Below are 21,478 nucleotides of genomic sequence, written 5' to 3'. Positions count from 1 at the left end.
TGTGTGTGTGTGTGTGTGTGTGGGTGTGTTTGTTTGTAACACAGGTGACTGGATGTGGATTGATAATGCCGTGGTAGATTACACAAACTGGAGAACCCAGGTGACAAATAATGCTGGTCATTGTGTGGAAATCCAGTCAAGCTCTGGTTTGTGGAATGCCGTAAACTGTAATTCTTACAAGCCTTATATCTGTAAGACTGAAAAAGGTTGGTGATTCAAACAAATATGTAGACATAAGAGTTTGTTTTTAGTTCAGTTTATTAATAATAACCTAATATAGTTGAAAAATAATAATGACAATCGTTAACATGTTAATACACTTTTTGCATTTCAGTTGTACCACCAACAAAGAAGCCATTAGTTCCATGTATGTACTTACATTTTCTCAGTTTCTGATAATTAGGGCTGTCAGTGTACAAATGAATTAATGTTTTTAAATGAAACCTAATTTTAAGCACTCTGTTAAAAAAAGACAATTTTTGCTTCTTACAAAATGTATTTTGGCAAACTCACATTTTTGTGAAAAATTCTAGTAGTAATCTTGGGTTAAGCAAGCAGCAATGAGCTGAATGAGCAGATCTTCAGAAAGGTATTTCACACTGTGTAGAAAATTGAAACGCTACACTTTTTGCTTTGTTCACCCTCTGCTCCACTCACATGCTCTGATATGAAGAGTTTAGATGCAAAAACTAGCACTATTCTCATTTTTCTTGAATAGGTTATTTTCATTGCTTTTAAAGTGAAATGACAGCATTTAAACAGAGGAGATTGAGAAAAATCTGAAGGCATTTATACACACATAATGTTTTTTCAAGAGTTCACACTTAGCTGATGATTGATTACAAGCGTGTTTTGCATGCTGTCCCAGGAAAAAAGATCCTCTAGCCCTGGGCTTCCTCCTGTTTGTAGGGCGAGAGGGGAGTTTGAGCTCAGGTAGATCTCGAGAACTACCCTGCTTATTTCTGGCTAATGACGAATAACTTTATGAGAGAAAAATATTGTTGGCTAAGAACTTGACTATGGTGTCAGTTTGGTTTAGTCAATTTACTTATGTCGCATGTCATTGGTCAGTGGGAAGAAACCGGGGAACCCGGGGGAAACCCACATGAGCATGGGGAGAACATGTAAACTCTTCTTTTTTCTTGCTGTGGGGCAACAGTGCTAACCACTGGGCCACCATGCCACCCAATCTAGGAAGAAGGGGGGATTCTTCAAGAAGTAAATGTGCTAGGAAGACTATGATTATTTATAGTGACTTATGAAACATCTGATTGAAGAATCGTGTGATCCTCTCAAAACTGGCATATTAATAAACTTATCTTATTGTGCCTTTACTCTTAAGCTTCCTATATTTCAAAAGTGATAGTCTATTAAATCAAAATTTAAAATTGTATTGAAAAAGTTTTTGTCACTAAATTATTTAGTTTGCATTAGTTAATGTTTGCATTTGCGTTTTTTAAGGCACTAAGATAAAAAAATAAAAATAAAATAAAGTTGTTTTCCCATATCCCAGACACAAACAATGACTGCAATGGCCTTGTAGCACTTTCAGAATTCTGGCAGTTCTCCTGTTAAATGTCTGCATCTAACTTTAAATGTCATATTCAACAAAAGTATTCTACTTTTTCAAAACTTAACTCGATTTTGACATTAAAAGGCACAACTATAATATTTTCTTATTTAATATTTTGCAATGAAGTTTTCCTTCGCTTGTTACCAATATTTTTCTACAACCAGTTTGTACACACAGCTCCAGGTTACGTAACTGTGGCATCTACTCCAAATTGATCTATAGTCTCATCTCATTTTCATTTTTTTTCAGTATTTCTTCACAGATATAAAACTGCTTATCTTATAGAATGAAGGGCAGTTCCCTTTAATATTTACTTCACTCTGTATTGTGTCAGTAACACATCTGAGATATGATGAAACTCCTTTTTAACCATAGCCTCATTAAATCACACCCGTTCCTAGAATTGGCCAGTGACATTCTAGAACATGAACATGCTCAAAAATACTAGAACTATCTGTTTTATGATTACTGATAACTCTGAAAACTGGACTGACAAAGTTTCAATTTACTTGAACTTCTAATTTTGGTAAGCTTATTTGACATAATCTACATTGTAAAAACACTATAGAAATAAAGATTAATTGAATTTGGAAAAAAAAGATTAAATTGTATGCACATCATTTGAAAAGAAGCAAAACTACAGTCTATTTAAAGGCAAACAGACCTATTAAAATTCTAAACTAATCACAAAAGATTATTCAACTGACAGTCCTAATATTAAAAACACTCACAAACCACAATACATTATATTAGTCTAGAGATGTTTAGCTATCTTTTAACGTTGCTCCTATGTCTGTGTTTGGTTTGCAGTGGCTGTGGTGGACGCAGGCCCTCATAGCTCCGCTGGCATTGTAGTGGGAGTTGTCTTGGTCATAATTGCAGTGGCTGGACTTGCCACATTTTTGTTTTTAAAGAGAATTCCTAGGCCTGCGATTGGAGAGTGTACATTTGACAACAGACTCTATATCAATTCTGACCTGACACAGTCTCCTACCACTATTGATACAAAGGGGCTCGTTGCCAACATCGAACAGAATGAACATGCCTAACACAAGCAAACCCACTTTCACATAAAGATTCACACATATCTACATGCACACACCTTGGAAGAAAGAGAGGTGAAAAATCTTTCAAATGTGTATATAATATTAAGAATATGGCCCAGAAGCACAATCTACTGTATTAATGATTATTCACAACATGTTGGGTTCCTGAAGGTCAAAAAATGTATATAAACAATCAGAAAAGCATTATTTTTAGCAGAATGCAGTAAGTTTTTGACTTAATGAAGCATCCACCTTTTTGGGAATAGCCAAATAGACTGCTGGTATTCTATCACATAAATTGAATTTTGTTCAGAAAGTTCAAACTGTTGTTTATGTTTCTACAAATTTAGTTGTATTTTGCTTTTACATCTTCCTTGAGCTTAACTTTTAAAGTCAGCAGCAAACTGGACATGAGGTGGCAGCACAAGTTTAACAGCTAATAACGCACATCATAGATATGTAAAGCAGCAATTTAAAACATTTGTTTTACTCACTACAGAGCGTATATAAACTCTGGGAATGGACAGCGTGGGATTATGTATATTATGCATTTGGCCTGTATGTAGCACTCAATTGCTGTTTATAATCAAAATGCATTTGCCACAAATCATTGTTAATGTAAATATGCACTTCACACCAGGTTAAAAATAGCTATCATTTAGAGATAGATATATTTTTTCCAATAATGCTTTGACTTTTTGTGTTTTTTCAATACATACATATAGGGAATTATTACTTTAAATTTCTTTTTGCATAAATATACATTATGAGCTTTTAAAAAGCAATTGCAAGTGTTTTCATTAAAATACACCTATTAAATGCAATCTACAAATTCTTCAATATCATTAAATATGAAGTGTGTACATAATTTGTTTTATTTTATTCATTTAGTGCTTTGAGTGCAGTCTTTCTTTACTTTTCTACCCTTCAAGAATAAGGGTGTGAGCAGCCTGAAATCAGAGAGCCCAAATGCAGCAGGGTGGTCCCATTCATGCATCTCTACACACATCTGTTTGACTATATATGACACTTTAAAAAGGCTCTTTGCATATTGGATCATTACTTTGGAACCCTAATGCTAAAATTTTACCCTGATTCGTCAAAGCATTGAACAGATAAAAGTTAAGGGGCTTTCTTGTCCAAGGAAATCATCTATAACTGCTCAATGCACAGGAGCACCTGGAGGAAACCCACGCAAACAGGGAGAGAACATGCAAGCTCCACACAGAAATGCCAACTGTCCTAGTAGGGACTTGAACCAGCAACATTTTAGCTGTGAGGTGACAGTGCCAACCACTGAACCACTGTGCCACCCATGTTGAGGTATCAATATGGACCATTTATTACCTTTAGTTATATATATCCTTTAGTTATATATATCCTCCTAATAACTAGTGAAAACTCTTATTGACTTTTCTGAAATCATAAGGCCTAGGCTTAGCAATAATGATTAACATGATTAATCTATTTTATAAATATATATAATATATATATAAAATGCAACCTACAATCAAAAACACAAGATTACACAGACAATGTCAGTAAAGTTACATACAACAGAAATATGAAACCACTGTTAGGAATTTCATAAAAAGGAAGAGAAAAGAATTTCATGATTAAAAACTTGGTTTGCTTTTAGCTATTTCTTTAACTTTTATTTAAATGCTGAACAATTTGTAATACCCCTTAATTTAATATGAAGCGTATTCCTGAAATGAACTGAGAAGACTGACTGTGCAAATGTTGTACTTCTAAACTGCACAGCACAGTCTTCTCTAGTAATAGATTGTACTGCTCTGCCATTATTATTCTTCTGTCACAAACTCACATAATGGAGGTGGAGCATAACCATTTAAAAAAATATATAATTGTCAAAGCTCAATAAAATCGTTTTTATTTTATATTAAAGCGATTATATAGTTTTCTGTTCAAATACTTTAAGTGTCTGTTTATAAAGTAATTCAACTGGTTTTAGAACTGGCTTGTGACCAACTAGTAAGACAATATGTGATATGAGAAAAAAATCAGGGAATAGATAACCTTTTTAGCTGCTTTTTTAGTCAAACGAGGTTGAATATGCATGAAGTTGGCTAAATTAAATGTAAAAATTTTAGCAACCTTTTTTGTCATGCTTTTAAAATGTTAATTTAAAAATATTAAAGATAAATATTTAAAACCAGAGACAACCCTGGGCTTTTCTCCTTTATTAAATACATCAGGACAATGGATCAGTGTCAAGGATTGTGAAAAAAAAAAAAAAAACTTATATTTATTATTTATTTATATTTATATACTTTACTTATATTTATTATATAACAAGACAAGGGTCACACAACTAACAGAAACATGTACCAATGCCTCGATTATGTTTGCTGCCAGTTGTTTGTCTTTCGCAGGCACATACTGTATAAAACTGTGTCATCAGCATACATTTAAATATTAAAAGAAGGACAGACTTGTGGGAGGTCATTTGTATACACTTACATTAATTTATATACACTGTAAAAATAATTTTAACAGTAAAAGTCTGTACAATCTACAGTAAAAACCTGTTAAAAAATAAACAGCTTGTTTCTGTACAAAATACGGAAAATAGCTGTAACACAAGGGTGACGTAGTGTCGCAGTAGGTAGTGCTGTCGCCTCACAGCAAGAAGATTGCTGGGTCGCTGGTTTGAGCCTCAGCTCAGTTGGTGGTTCTGTGTGGAGTTTGCATGTTCTCCCTGCGTTCGCGTGGGTTTCCTCCGGGTGCGCCGGTTTCCCCCACAGTCCAAAGACATGTGGTACAGGTAAATTGGGTACAAAAATTATGGTAAAATTGAAAGTTGAAATAAAGTGCAAAAAATAATAAATGTACAGATATTTTCATTAAAATGTTTACAGAAAAACACTTCTTTTGCAGACTTTTCCTAGATTATTAGGATCAAATCCATTTAATAAAGTAACACAAGAGTTTTACAAAGAAACACTGTTATTTTACGGACTTTTCCTAGATTATTATGATCGAACACCATCAATAAAGTGACTGCACTAAAAGTTCAAGTGTTATTCAACACTTGTTATCAACAATGTTATTTAAAAGAATTTTCACTAAATCATTACAATTAAACACCTTTAATAAAATGCCAAGACATGCTCATGGTCAGAAAAAATTTAACAGTTTTATTTTGGATCAAGAAGGTTTGGAAAAAACAACAAACAAGATACAACTGAATAATATTCTCACAACTACAATGTTACATTTTATTGAATAGTATTCCTGTAAACATGTAGAGGTTTAAGTTATCTGGAATGATTCAGTTCCAAATCTTAAATGAAATGGAACTGTAACATGAAAGGGACACTGACAACGAAGAGCAGATTCAAATGCAGGTTTATTACACAGAGATGGTCAGGTAAGCAACAGCCATCACAGGAGCAAACTGCAAACAGATGTATGCAGGGAATCCAGAGTCATGGTGAAATAATAAGCAAATGATCAGCCCCGGCAGCAAACAACATAAACAATAAACAAACAAAGCAGGGCAAAAGAAAAGAAACACATCATAATGTTCACAGTAACAGTATAACAAGACTAAGCAATTGGTGCATGCGTCTGTGCTGCTTTTAAAGTCCATGTAATCAGTTCATAACGATCCTCTGACTGTGTGCAATCAGCGGAATGTGGAACAGGTGCATGTGATCGCTCTTAGTGTGTAACTTTATTTTATGAATTTGATGGTAATAATCTAGGGAAAGTCTGTAAAATAACAGTGTTTTTATGTAAACATTTTATTGAAAATATATGTAGATTTATTATTCTTTTGCACTTTATTTCAACAAAGAAATTTTACCGCAATTTTACAGTTTTTGTTTGGCAGCCATAGCTCTGCCAGTCGTTTGGCCTTTTTTTACGATCGTTTTTTTTTTTTTTTTTTTGCAAAGCAAGTAATTCCAATTTATTACTATTATTCTACGTAATTTTAAAATGTACTGCAAAAAAACAGGAAAAAACATTGTGTAAATAATACAACAATTTTTATTGTATAAAACCGTTGTTTTATAAATTGCTGTAATTTGTCATTATATAGTACATAAAATAACAGTCAAGCTGTTAATTTACAGATATCGTTTGTAATTTTTATGAACTTTTGAATATATTATAAGATAACAGAAAAAATACTGTAAAAAATAATAATGTAATTTCCCTGTATAAAAAACACAAATGTCAGTAATTTGTCATGAATAATAAAGTACCTAAAATGAAAGTCAAACTGTTAATTTAGAGAGATTGTCATTTTACTAAGTTTTGAATATAATGTGGAATGACAAAAATTATTGTAAAAAATTTAGAGATTTTTTTTAATTATTATTATTTTTTTTTTTACAGTGTAGGCTAAATTGTCCGTAGTATGAGTTTGTGTGTTGATGTTTCCCAGAGATGGATTGCAGCTGGAAGAGCATCCGCGACATAAAAACATGCTGGATAAGTTGGCAGTTCATTCTGCTGTGGCGACCCTGGATTATTAAAGGGACTAAGCCAAAAAGATAATGAATGAGCTGTAACAGATCTAATCTTTGTTTTCGAGAAACTAATCAGAGTGTCTGAAGTCTCACTATACACCCTCATTCACTAGTCCCTAAATTAGTCAACTAGTTTAGTCCACTAGACAGAGTAAATGACCACAGATAAGTGAATTCAGACACTGATGAACACCTGCTATTAACAAGCACAATCACTGAAGGAAAGAACAAGAAATAAAACTACAGACACAGCCTCTCACCAAACTAACTGAATTAAAACAGAGGATTAAACAACTCAAATAAATAATAGCATTAGCAGCATTTTTTAATTGAAAATATGTAATTTGACCTCACCATCATGGAGATCAGAGGCTGCTTTAGTTGACCTTCATTCCCATCAATGCATAGCCCTTTTACAGGCAATGGAGGATGTGGGGACATTAACCAGGCATCATGTCAGGCATGGGTAAGGCATTCCAGAAGATATTTTCCCTGGTGCCTTTTTTTTTGTGTGATGTGTATATATATAAACACCAGTACATGAAGTTTGGATCCCTGTATGTTTACAGAACTATGAGAAAGGTATGTCACAACCTTTTAGGGCGGGGCTTCCGGTGTAAACCCCGCCCCTTTTCGTTAATTAGATTCTTATCAGTTGAATTAAATTAATAATTCCGGTAATCAGATTCTTATCAGTTGAATTAAATTAATAATTCCGGTAATTAGATTCTTATCAGATTAATTAAATTAATAATTCCGGTAATTAGATTCTTATCAGTTTAATTAAATTAATAATTCCGTTAATTGGATTCTTATCAATTGAACAAAATTAATAATTCCGTTATTATTACATTAATATGAGATATTTTAATATTATGAAATAGATTATAATGAAATAAATTATATCAACCGTTATTAAAACTATATTATTAACTATTATACAGTATTATATTTTAATTATTGTAATAAATTCAATTATTATAATTATACAATATTGTATAGTCATTATTGTTTTAAATTATGTTATCATAAATAAATTATATATTATAATATATTATGTTAGAATTAATAAACTAAGGTGTATGCACCGCTGTGTTGCCTTTGCTCTGTTATGGTCAGAACTGCGTGTCTGTGTATGTGTGTGCGTCTCTCCGGCTCGGGTCTGGGTGTGGCTTGGGAGGCTCTGGCTGTGCCTGCGTGGGTGTATGTGTGCGGGAAATTTGAACCGGTTGAAGCGTGCTTGAGAAAGATAAAAGACATCTGATGACTTTTACAGCGTATGCGTGTATCTGATAAGCGAACAATATGACATCGGTTGTTAAATAAACGCAAACGTCCGTTTACATGGTTATCGTTCAGTCCGGCTCTTTCCGGTTGTTTAAGCGTGAGATTTTGTGTTTGTGCGTGCGTCTGTCTCTCTGATAGGACTGTGGGTCTGGGGAGTGGCTCTGGCTGTGTGTCTGTGTCTATCATGGTGTGTGAGTGATGATAAGGAAAACTTATCAATAGACAACACCACGTCAACTGTTTGTGAAAGATAGATTAATATCAGATATGGAACATATATCTGTATGTATGTGACTGTATGTGGTTGGTGTCTCCTACTAAATGCTATATGTTGTTAGGTAATTAGAAAGTGTGCTGATATTGCATATCTTTATGTTCACATGCATCCAAGTTAAACCAATAAATATTTTAAGACAGACAAAAGAGCATCAGTCATATCATTTTAATATATCAACGTTGGAACTATCAAATAAAAATATGTTTACAATAGTAATCCATTAAATAACAAATCTTAATCTGTATTGACGACAAATTGTCCTTGTAAAATAATTTAATCTAAAAATGTAATGTTTTAAACTGTTGGTTGAAAAACACAGATGTAAATTTAAGTCGTCTTTGTGATTAATGGAAAACTGAATGATTTTCTTTTGACTAACACATTTTCAATATATTTACAAGTATGTTCTGTAAATTATGGCACGCATTGTAGTATGAATAATCTAAAAAACTTAATGTTTTTTTTATCACTAGTGTAGATTTGAAAATAAACATAAAATATTTACTATAAGAACTTATCAGTCTTTAGACAGTATTAATATTTCTGTTTCAAAACGTAAACAAAATGTATGTATTACTCTTAGTAATTGTAAAACTCACAATTCAAGCCATTTAACTTAGTTACGGAATTTTGGTATTTCAAACTGATTTGAATGAATTAAAAATACTTGATATTATAAAGAAAAAAATAGATTATTTCAAATATTAAACAAAAATATAAACAAACATTTATTTTCAGTTTTATCTAAAAACAGTACAGCTCTGGTCCCCAGTTAACTTTAGTTAATTTTCTACAGAAAAAAAAATGTATTAGTTTAACTACTGGATGCAGCATTTATACAGTATGTTCACATAACAGTGACAAGTCAAGTAAGTCTACAAATTTGTCAAAATTAGTCAAGTTTACAAGTAGTTCTTGAAAGTAGACTGAGCAAATGATGCTTTTCTTTGACCATTAGATTTAGATGAATCAAGATTATTGATACTACCCAAATTTTGTAGTGAGTGTATGTTTCTTTGAACTGAATGTTTTTCATTGACATACACATTTTCAAATGAACAATCTAAAATCTAACTGAATGTTTTTCACTCAGAATATAAAACGTTATAATACGGAAAAGTAGTGTTTAAAATACTATTGATTAAACTTAACGCATGACTAGAGTTTTGTTTTTACAAACAATAGCATTGAAATAATTCAAGCTTATGATTTTGCACTCTGTTGCACTTTTTCAACACAAAATGTAAGCTTTTTATGTATGTGCTAAAAATCCGTAATTTTGCGCCACTGTTAGAGTTTGTATGTTACAAAGCATACTTGCTTTTAAAACTGTCGGTTCACCAAATTTACTTAATGTTGTTCCCTTTCTTTTGGAGTTTTTAAGAACATCAATGTTTCATTTAAGGGAAAAAATGTGATGTTTTGAAATACAATGGTTACATCAATATGGTCCAATGAGAGTTAGAATTTCTGGGTTTCATGATATGGGAATATTTTTAACCTCTAATGTGTCCCCAAGTAACATTAATAACAACACTTAGCTACAGTTATTTGTTTCGTAGTTGAATGCTACACGCAATACTGTCAACAAAGCACATCAATATCAAAGAGTAAATGCATTTTAATTTAAGAATACTTTGCAGTAAACTTTAATGCTTTAATAAGTTTATTTTATCAACCCCTGAATGCAGAATGTTTTTGAAACATTTCAGTATATTTTACGACCACTGCCATCTCACCAAATGATTTGACTTAATTCAAGCAGCCATTTTCTGCTGCACTTTTTAACACAAAATGTCTTTGCAAACTTTTTGCATATACGTTACAAGTCTGTAATTTTACACAACTCTCATAGCATCTGTTATGAAGCATACAGTAAAAGTCGTAATAAACCATTTCTACTGCCAATTGTCTTTTGTTGTCTTAATTCTTCATAATATTTTTTACGAGAACTATGAATCTACAAAACTAAATTTAATACTTGCCACTAAATCCGCATTATTATGTTTTTGCAACAGTGTCTAATGTACAGTGTATTAGAAATATTTTCTTTTCAGCTGTCGTAAAAGTTTGAGTTTTAAATGTTTTGGATTTAAACCGGTGACAACCAACAATATTATGTATACCTTTTGTTCATACACTTTTACAAATGAATGAGAAATTATGAAATTGTACGTCAGTACTTCTAGATTTACAACTAAATTGGACGACAATTTTTAGGTTGTCTTTCCAAACTGACTACAAAACCGTTACACATGAGAAGTGTGTGTTATTGGGTTGTCTTAAACGTCGACCAACTTTATTAAATGATCTGCAGTTTATACCTTTTTGCTTTAAACAAGTAACCAGTCCTTGACACGCTATGCAACATTTTAAATTTTCTAAATATGTAAATATTCATTTGGCATAAATACAGGACTTTAATAAATGTCGACAATGTTTCTATTTTTTGTTTCACACCGTCATGTTTAGCATCTAGCTCATTTTCTAACTATTTACAGTACAGGCATAGACACTTTTCAGAACAAGCAATAGGTCATTTATAAGGCTAGACTTTGAATGCACCAATTAACACTTGGCCAATCTTGCGACTTTACTTTAAGTTAATATTTTGTATGTAAACCTGATCCTGTAAATTTAATCCAAAATTTAAAAATGACTAGGTTGGGTAATGAAACGCCAAGCAGTTTATTTTTTCTTTAGAAATGTTTGTAGAATTGAAAATCTACTTAGTTACATTAAAACATTTTACTTGTTTAACACAAAATAATAAGTTCACTTAAGCTGAAAAACATTTTATTTCAAGCACATACAGACTTAAATAGAGTAGTACATAATGAACAAATATGGATTGCATAACAAACAAATCAACTAAAAAAATATAAATATATACAGTCATACATTGAAAAACAGGGTACACCAGAACAATAACGACATTACTGAATATCTAACCAACAAAGAAATGCTGCTAAAAGCATTCTGTCATTTTCTAGAATGTGGTTGGTCAAAACGTCCACAATCTTAGCAATATTTGTTATTTTGTTTTGTGAAACCAGTGACACACAAATATCTGTTAGATATGTAGACATACATAGAATCTGCGTTATTCCCATCTCATCACTCAATTCAGTCAACACCTCCAGAATTTTTGTAATAGTTGCACAGATAGCACCATTGCTACGAACACACAGGTGTGTCAATTGATTTATCGTATCGCCCCATGAGTTTGAGGCCCCTCTCACAACATCCATTTCTCTCTTGAGATTTTTCACACGTTTGCCATCTCCTGTACAATCATGATTAGAACCACACGCATCATTAATGATCTTCTCCAGAAGAAAGATCATATGGTCCCTATAATGCTGTTTAAACATGTCATCCACAATAGACCTTATTTGACGATGAAAAACAGTGTCGCACTCAGGCCATTCATGCGCATCACCGTCAGCATTTCGAGAACAATAGCAATCCGCCATCTTTGCAAGGGGTTGTCAGAAGAAATCAGAAAATATTTTTTAGAAAACTTTTTTTATTACAATACAAAGTATGTCCCATAATCGGTGTAGATCATACGCAGTAGTACCTTATAGATGATGCTGGTGTCCTTAAATAGCGATAGTTCAGTCTTATAGTTCAGTGCAAACAAGACCAAAGTAGGATCTCTGGTCCTTGGAGATAGTATCTTTTTATGTTTTTAATCTTTTTACTCCTGATCAATGGGTTCTTGTAGAAAGTTCTGGTATCAGTGACTGTACCCAAAAGCATTAGCCTACTCCTTGGTAGCTGTTAGTAACAATGGGTCGCTTTATCTACACATTTAATCAGGCCCACCTTCACTTACTGGGCAGTACTATGAACATCTGCCATGACGTCATAAAAGTCATGAATAAACATTTAGTTAACATCTTTTCATTTATTTAAGACATAGGTGTGATGATGTAGGGATACCTATTTTGCTAAAACTATACAGGGTCACACCATAAATATATTCACAATGAAAGATTTTAGAGAACTAATATTATAGATTTTTACATTTCATGGAAGTTTTATGTTGACAAAATATAATGCTCAGCTGAAGACATTTCAAAACTGGTTGCTACACAAAAAGGTCTGTAAAATAAATTTGAATGTTTTTATGCAAATATGTACTCGCTTTTCAACATTTTTGTGCAGTCTGAATTGTTCATTATAGTCATCTATTTGGTTTCCTATTACGGCTCAAATCAATCACATATTTAATTAATAATTAGCATCTTTCTTGATAGTGTTTTTTTTAAAAGAATGATTGAGAAGAAATACGCTTACATCTACACTTACATGTTTGTTTGGAATTAAAAATGTAATGATACAAGACACTCTATTTATTTTAAGTGAAATATACTTGTAAGAAAATACAATTACATTTATGAAATATCCCATATAACTTATTACAATGCCTTTGAGATAAAGAAAGAGATAAAGTTTAAGAGACGGTATCCATAATTGCTTATTAGGTTAAAAATATTTTTAAAAGTCGAGTTTGGTTAAAAATCTAGGCCTACTAAAATTGGATCTGTTTAAACATAAAGAAGTTAAAGTTATGCTTTATACGTTCTGGTGACATATGAACATACACTTTAGCATTACTATAATATAGATAATCTACGAGTACCAACATTCACCAATTTGACACAAACTTTACAAAAACTGTTTGCACAAGTATTTTTGTTTTATTGTTATGTTATGTGACACTGAATCTATTTTCAGACCTATAATTTTAGTGAAATACTTATAATAAAATTGAAATTACAAGCTTATAAATTTAGTTAAACATCATGTGCTTGACATCTTGTTAAATAGTTAAAGCTACTGATTGTGCTAATTGAAAATTTAGCATTTTATTTAGCATATTTAGCCATTTTAAATCTGTCAGGGTATGTAAAGCTGTCGCCTCTGCCTTGTTTGGTTGTGATTGTGGAATATTTCCACAAATTGAAAGATTAAAGTGTTTTTTTATTCATTATTCTGCAACTTTGATGCAACATTGTAAAAGTGGTAAAAATATACAAAAGTACATATCTGTTTTTTAAAAGCAGACAGTCGGCAAAGAACTGCATGCAACCGATTCCTGGGGCAAACCTTTTGTTTTGCTGTAAATCTATAATATTTTAAGGTGCAGCATGTAAGCATACAACTTACAAATAACTGACTAATTGTACTATGTACAGTGAGAATTAGGTCTATGACATTATTTGTCTAAGACATGTATTATTAACTATAAGTGTGACATTTCAAGTGTAATAAATGAGTATATAGCAGAAAACAACTAGTCTCGTATGTCATGTTTGTGTTCAAAGGTCTAAAAATTACTCAAAAATGCTACTCAAGTGTAAGATTAAACAATGTGGTGAAAATTGTACACATATAAAGGTATAATCATTTGAATGTTAACATACTGAGTAAAACAAAGTGTGCTACATTTAAATAGTACTTGTGTTATTGTAAAAAAAAACAGCAAGATTTAATTCATAGATTGTTGTTTAAACTTTAAAAACTCTCACAACACAGCATTAATGAATGACATACAACGCTTTATCCTGCTTTAGAACCGTCTGTGTTTAATTGTATTTAACTATCAAGCTACAGGCACTAAATATAAATTATTCATCATGCCTGAAGTTGTAAAACCCATGAATTAACTTGTGCAGATGTTGATTTGATAAAGTCAAGCCTTTTGCCGGGTCAAAACAAAAAAGTCAAGATTTCCATGTTTACTGTGTTCTTTTCAGTATAGTATACTGTAAAGGTATAATTTCAAGTGTGACAGTAGTAAACATTAAGCACACAGCTAAATATAACATTTTTATTTGTACATCCTGTCAACTTATAAGAATAGTAGTTCACTTTAACTTGTAGTAAATAAATAGTTTGTGATGGAATGACGTGATGTAATGATGCATTTATGACAGCATTTAAACCATCCGTGTGCTTATGCAAACACACACACACGACCCACAAAGACCTGTCGGTGCTGTGTGCTCGATGCTTCAACACTTGGAGCACAGGTCCAACCAGTTTAGCGATTTTATTTCTAATCATAAACTGTAGTATCCATAGTGCTCTAGTATCTTGAAAGTACACTTGCAAGAGTACTGCTAGTATAGTCTTAGTTAACTAGTAGTGCACATAGCATGTACCACTAGGGATAGTTTGTTATTGAAAACATGACATGCTATTTGTAGAAGCCATTTTGGAAACAGCTGAAGTAACCACTGAGCAATTTTTAACAGAATAAGTACAATATTAGATTACTTGTGGGTTTTTTAAATTTTCATAATTTATTTGTAATAAAAATAATGTTAGCTTCAAACATTAATCAAACATGTAATGAACTTATTGTCAAAGTATACTTGTATACATAAAAGTACATTAAATACCCTAGAGATTATGCTGTAGTACAATTTAGTTACAATTAAAATATACCAAATTTAGAATTTCAAAACATGGCATCTCAAGATAGATAATTGTTGACTCTTTTGAAGTATACAGGCCTTTTGTCTAGCTGTATACTTTTGTGTTTTCATTTTATTATTTTTTTCACTGCAGTAAGCAATTATATTTGTGTAATTATAAGATTACCATCTTTTATAAAAATTTGACATTTGACATGTTCATTGACAATTTAGGATTTTTCGCAGCAATTAATTTCAGTTAAGTCGACTCAAACTATTTTATTATCTATCTTAATACTTGTGTCTGTAACATTATATGAAAAATAATGTGGGCATGCAGTATGTTGAATTATCCAATCAATCAAAAGGAGTTAAAAAACAAAAAAAACAAAAAAAAAAAAAAAAACTACAAACCAAATGTATTTAGAACATGTACTGTAATAACATTGTGCACGTATAACAATGAACAAGCATATGACAAATAACTAAACCCTTTCTGTTTTTATAAGTTTAAATATACTTAAGTCAGGTTTAAGTTTATTTTAGTGCAGCATCTAATTTAAATTTTGTGGATGTGTACGCAGGTAACAGACTGAATGTATATTTTTTTAACAGCTTAACAGAAGTGTACTGATAACAGACTTACTGGGGTTGATGAGTATTGTGGAGCTCGATGTGACGGGACATGACTTCTAAAGAATCAAAGCTTTTTGACTGTAAATAAAATTGGAAGTTGTAAAAAGTACTATATTTTTTAAAGTAATGAAGTAAAAGTAAACAATAATTTTAATTGTACTCAAGTAGGGTACAAATCACAAAAGTAGACCTTAAGTACAGCAAGCACCTAGCATTGTTTGAGTACCTTACATCTGTGATCTTGTAACTATATTAAAGACCAGTCTAAAAATGTCACAATATAATTTAATCATGTTCATAGAAAGACTGTCATTTCATTGTGTAAGTTGTATATGGTCATATTTTGGTAAATTCATCAAGCATGATTTTACTATGTACTCAGATTTTACTATGAGAGTATGATAATTGTTTATTTGAAAACATCAATATTGTAAATACAGACCATGGCAGTTACAAAAAAAAAGTTGATCTATTAGATAAGCAAATTTATGTAGTTTGAATTGAAGCTGTATGTCTCTTTTTTATATGCTGTAAACAATTTCACAGGGGCAGGGTTCTCATGAATTACTTTATAGGATAAAGTTATGTACATTTTGAAAATTAAGTTTCATGTATATTTATTGAATATCAGCTTAACTGATACATTTAAATTTTATTGACTTTACAAAGTGTGGAGCCCTAATTCGCGTAAATGCATTTGCTCTGCAACCGCAGGGATGTTCTGAGAATATCAGAAGAACAACTATTTTTTATTTCTTTTAGAAAAGATCTTTAAATTATTAGATGCTTACGCACAACAGAGCCGATTGGTATATTTGCAGAAGAAGTTTGTAATAGATTCAATAAAAATAAACTTACAGTACATTAACAGCTCAGGTAGAATAATTTTAAAAAGTGTTTTGTCGATTAGAAAAAGAGGATATGTTTTCTGACTTTGGTTTAGTACTTAGTGTTTTAAATGTCTTATTTTGTAGCATGACTCTTGAGTTAAGGAAATGTAAAGCAAGATAATAATTAATGACCCTGTGTCATATCACACCATGTATATTACCCATTGATTTAAAGTAAAGTTGTTTTGAAAAGGCTGAACTTAGAATGTTCAGGTTTAGAGAAGAAGTTGAAAAGGTTTAAAACTTCTATTAAATAGTTTTTAGTAGGCATTAAAGAATATTGTCAACATCACGCATGCTGTTTTTAAGCATTTCAAGTTTTTTTTACTCTCTTTGCAAGATGGTATAGCAATATGTTCCCTATCACGACTGCCAAATGTATGGCTTTCTTATCGTCAGTGTCATGTGTTGTTTCATACATCTCAGAGGGTTTCTTTAAGTGCTACTGAACCAAAACAGTGAATTGTTGTTGGCTCGTGACCTAGGCCTAAGACCTTGTTCTTGTTAGGCCTAAGTCTCAAAATAAAAGTTACAACTATAAGCCAAAATGTTGTCATTACAACCTAAGATATGGTATTTACTGGATTAATGTTGTAAAACGTATAATTTACTTTAATAGATAAAAAGTATGATAATATTATGATTGATCCTGTTCTAAAATACAATATGTATTAATAATGTTAAATACAACATGTTTATATATATAAACATGTTGTGATAGTGATATGATAAAGAGATAAAATGATAGTGAACAATAAAGAGTTGATTAAACAAATAACGTATTATAATTTTAAACTTTTAAACTTTTATTTATGGTTACACCTAAAAATAATTAAGTCTAGTTTTTTTATATATTGAAAACAACTGTTAAATAATGTTAGTTATTTACCAAAATAATGTTTAACTTATATTATTTAAACTTATATGTAGCTTAATTCATATTAAGTGTTTGTTAACTTCATAACAATTTGACAATTAAAAATGTATCATTAAGGTTATTAGTGTTGAGCCATCAAACTCTAATAACCAACTCAGACTATCCAGCTTAGATTAAAACATCTATTTTTAATGTTGAATAGTCTAAACAGTAGGCATCCAAATATTTGTATAATTTTATTTATTGCATCACATTTAAATAAAGTGGAATAATCATGAGTTTTAAATAAACATTTACTTATGTAGAACAAAAACAAATAAACAAACAACCATACATAAGCTCATATTCCATTGCCTGTGAATATATAGATATGCACTTCATTTTGTAATCACCTCATGAGCTATACTATTTAGAAGAAGACACAAATAATCTGTTAATATTACATTCATGGCCCATGTAGAGCTGATCTACAGCCATTAATTCTGCTCCGTTAACCAGCTCTTGACTCTATTCAGTGTATATGTGTTTGAAATAAAACGTTTTTCAGCTTAAGTGAACTTATTATTTTGTGTTAAACAAGTAAAATGTTTTAATGTAACTAAGTAGATTTTCAATTCTACAAGCATTTCTAAAGAAAAAAATAAACTGCTTGGCGTTTCATTACCCAACCTAGTCATTTTTAAATTTTGGATTAAATTTACAGGATCAGGTTTACATACAAAATATTAACTTAAAGTAAAGTCGCAAGATTGGCCAAGTGTTAATTGGTGCATTCAAAGTCTAGCCTTATAAATGACCTATTGCTTGTTCTGAAAAGTGTCTATGCCTGTACTGTAAATAGTTAGAAAATGAGCTAGATGCTAAACATGACGGTGTGAAACAAAAAATAGAAACATTGTCGACATTTATTAAAGTCCTGTATTTATGCCAAATGAATATTTACATATTTAGAAAATTTAAAATGTTGCATAGCGTGTCAAGGACTGGTTACTTGTTTAAAGCAAAAAGGTATAAACTGCAGATCATTTAATAAAGTTGGTCGACGTTTAAGACAACCCAATAACACACACTTCTCATGTGTAACGGTTTTGTAGTCAGTTTGGAAAGACAACCTAAAAATTGTCGTCCAATTTAGTTGTAAATCTAGAAGTACTGACGTACAATTTCATAATTTCTCATTCATTTGTAAAAGTGTATAAATAAAAGGTATACATAATATTGTTGGTTGTCACCGGTTTAAATCAAAAACATTTACAACTCAAACTTTTACGACAGCTGAAAAGAAAATATTTCTAATACACTGTACATTAGACACTGTTGCAAAAACATAATAATGCGGATTTAGTGGCAAGTATTAAATTTAGTTTTGTAGATTCATAGTTCTCGTAAAAAATATTATGAAGAATTAAGACAACAAAAGACAATTGGCAGTAGAAATGGTTTATTACGACTTTTACTGTATGCTTCATAACAGATGCTATGAGAGTTGTGTAAAATTACAGACTTGTAACGTATATGCAAAAAGTTTGCAAAGACATTTTGTGTTAAAAAGTGCAGCAGAAAATGGCTGCTTGAATTAAGTCAAATCATTTGGTGAGATGGCAGTGGTCGTAAAATATACTGAAATGTTTCAAAAACATTCTGCATTCAGGGGTTGATAAAATAAACTTATTAAAGCATTAAAGTTTACTGCAAAGTATTCTTAAATTAAAATGCATTTACTCTTTGATATTGATGTGCTTTGTTGACAGTATTGCGTGTAGCATTCAACTACGAAACAAATAACTGTAGCTAAGTGTTGTTATTAATGTTACTTGGGGACACATTAGAGGTTAAAAATATTCCCATATCATGAAACCCAGAAATTCTAACTCTCATTGGACCATATTGATGTAACCATTGTATTTCAAAACATCACATTTTTTCCCTTAAATGAAACATTGATGTTCTTAAAAACTCCAAAAGAAAGGGAACAACATTAAGTAAATTTGGTGAACCGACAGTTTTAAAAGCAAGTATGCTTTGTAACATACAAACTCTAACAGTGGCGCAAAATTACGGATTTTTAGCACATACATAAAAAGCTTACATTTTGTGTTGAAAAAGTGCAACAGAGTGCAAAATCATAAGCTTGAATTATTTCAATGCTATTGTTTGTAAAAACAAAACTCTAGTCATGCGTTAAGTTTAATCAATAGTATTTTAAACACTACTTTTCCGTATTATAACGTTTTATATTCTGAGTGAAAAACATTCAGTTAGATTTTAGATTGTTCATTTGAAAATGTGTATGTCAATGAAAAACATTCAGTTCAAAGAAACATACACTCACTACAAAATTTGGGTAGTATCAATAATCTTGATTCATCTAAATCTAATGGTCAAAGAAAAGCATCATTTGCTCAGTCTACTTTCAAGAACTACTTGTAAACTTGACTAATTTTGACAAATTTGTAGACTTACTTGACTTGTCACTGTTATGTGAACATACTGTATAAATGCTGCATCCAGTAGTTAAACTAATACATTTTTTTTTCTGTAGAAAATTAACTAAAGTTAACTGGGGACCAGAGCTGTACTGTTTTTAGATAAAACTGAAAATAAATGTTTGTTTATATTTTTGTTTAATATTTGAAATAATCTATTTTTTTCTTTATAATATCAAGTATTTTTAATTCATTCAAATCAGTTTGAAATACCAAAATTCCGTAACTAAGTTAAATGGCTTGAATTGTGAGTTTTACAATTACTAAGAGTAATACATACATTTTGTTTACGTTTTGAAACAGAAATATTAATACTGTCTAAAGACTGATAAGTTCTTATAGTAAATATTTTATGTTTATTTTCAAATCTACACTAGTGATAAAAAAAACATTAAGTTTTTTAGATTATTCATACTACAATGCGTGCCATAATTTACAGAACATACTTGTAAATATATTGAAAATGTGTTAGTCAAAAGAAAATCATTCAGTTTTTCATTAATCACAAAGACGACTTAAATTTACATCTGTGTTTTTCAACCAACAGTTTAAAACATTACATTTTTAGATTAAATTATTTTACAAGGACAATTTGTCGTCAATACAGATTAAGATTTGTTATTTAATGGATTACTATTGTAAACATATTTTTATTTGATAGTTCCAACGTTGATATATTAAAATGATATGACTGATGCTCTTTTGTCTGTCTTAAAATATTTATTGGTTTAACTTGGATGCATGTGAACATAAAGATATGCAATATCAGCACACTTTCTAATTACCTAACAACATATAGCATTTAGTAGGAGACACCAACCACATACAGTCACATACATACAGATATATGTTCCATATCTGATATTAATCTATCTTTCACAAACAGTTGACGTGGTGTTGTCTATTGATAAGTTTTCCTTATCATCACTCACACACCATGATAGACACAGACACACAGCCAGAGCCACTCCCCAGACCCACAGTCCTATCAGAGAGACAGACGCACGCACAAACACAAAATCTCACGCTTAAACAACCGGAAAGAGCCGGACTGAACGATAACCATGTAAACGGACGTTTGCGTTTATTTAACAACCGATGTCATATTGTTCGCTTATCAGATACACGCATACGCTGTAAAAGTCATCAGATGTCTTTTATCTTTCTCAAGCACGCTTCAACCGGTTCAAATTTCCCGCACACATACACCCACGCAGGCACAGCCAGAGCCTCCCAAGCCACACCTAGACCCGAGCCGGAGAGACGCACACACATACACAGACACGCAGTTCTGACCATAACAGAGCAAAGGCAACACAGCGGTGCATACACCTTAGTTTATTAATTCTAACATAATATATTATAATATATAATTTATTTATAATAACATAATTTAAAACAATAATGACTATACAATATTGTATAATTATAATAATTGAATTTATTACAATAATTAAAATATAATACTGTATA

The 21,478-nt window shown here is 31.2% G+C and overlaps 2 protein-coding genes across 2 annotated transcripts in view; both read left to right on the top strand.

The window, feature by feature from the left end:
• The window catches only part of mrc1a (mannose receptor, C type 1a), a 64,265-nt gene extending 60,778 nt beyond the window's left edge, over nucleotides 1-3,487 (top strand). Inside the window, exons 28-30 of the mRNA XM_087261911.1 lie at nucleotides 45-206; nucleotides 335-367; nucleotides 2,384-3,487. Coding sequence (XP_087118037.1) covers nucleotides 45-206; nucleotides 335-367; nucleotides 2,384-2,622 — 434 coding nt within the window. The 3' untranslated portion in view covers nucleotides 2,623-3,487. The remainder of the gene's footprint in view (nucleotides 1-44; nucleotides 207-334; nucleotides 368-2,383) is intronic.
• Nucleotides 3,488-7,415: 3,928 nt separating this feature from the next.
• LOC147836142 (regulator of G protein signaling 20-like) overlaps nucleotides 7,416-21,478 on the top strand; it is a 49,027-nt gene continuing 34,964 nt past the window's right edge. Inside the window, exon 1 of the mRNA XM_087261982.1 lies at nucleotides 7,416-7,587. Within this exon, the coding sequence (XP_087118108.1) occupies nucleotides 7,544-7,587 (44 nt within the window). The 5' untranslated portion in view covers nucleotides 7,416-7,543. The remainder of the gene's footprint in view (nucleotides 7,588-21,478) is intronic.

This window comes from Danio rerio, chromosome 7 (assembly GCF_052040795.2).
Source record: "Danio rerio strain M-AB ecotype USA chromosome 7, GRCz13ab, whole genome shotgun sequence".
In the NCBI taxonomy this organism is placed as follows: domain Eukaryota; kingdom Metazoa; phylum Chordata; class Actinopteri; order Cypriniformes; family Danionidae; genus Danio; species Danio rerio.
This window is presented reverse-complemented; position numbering and strand designations above follow the sequence as displayed.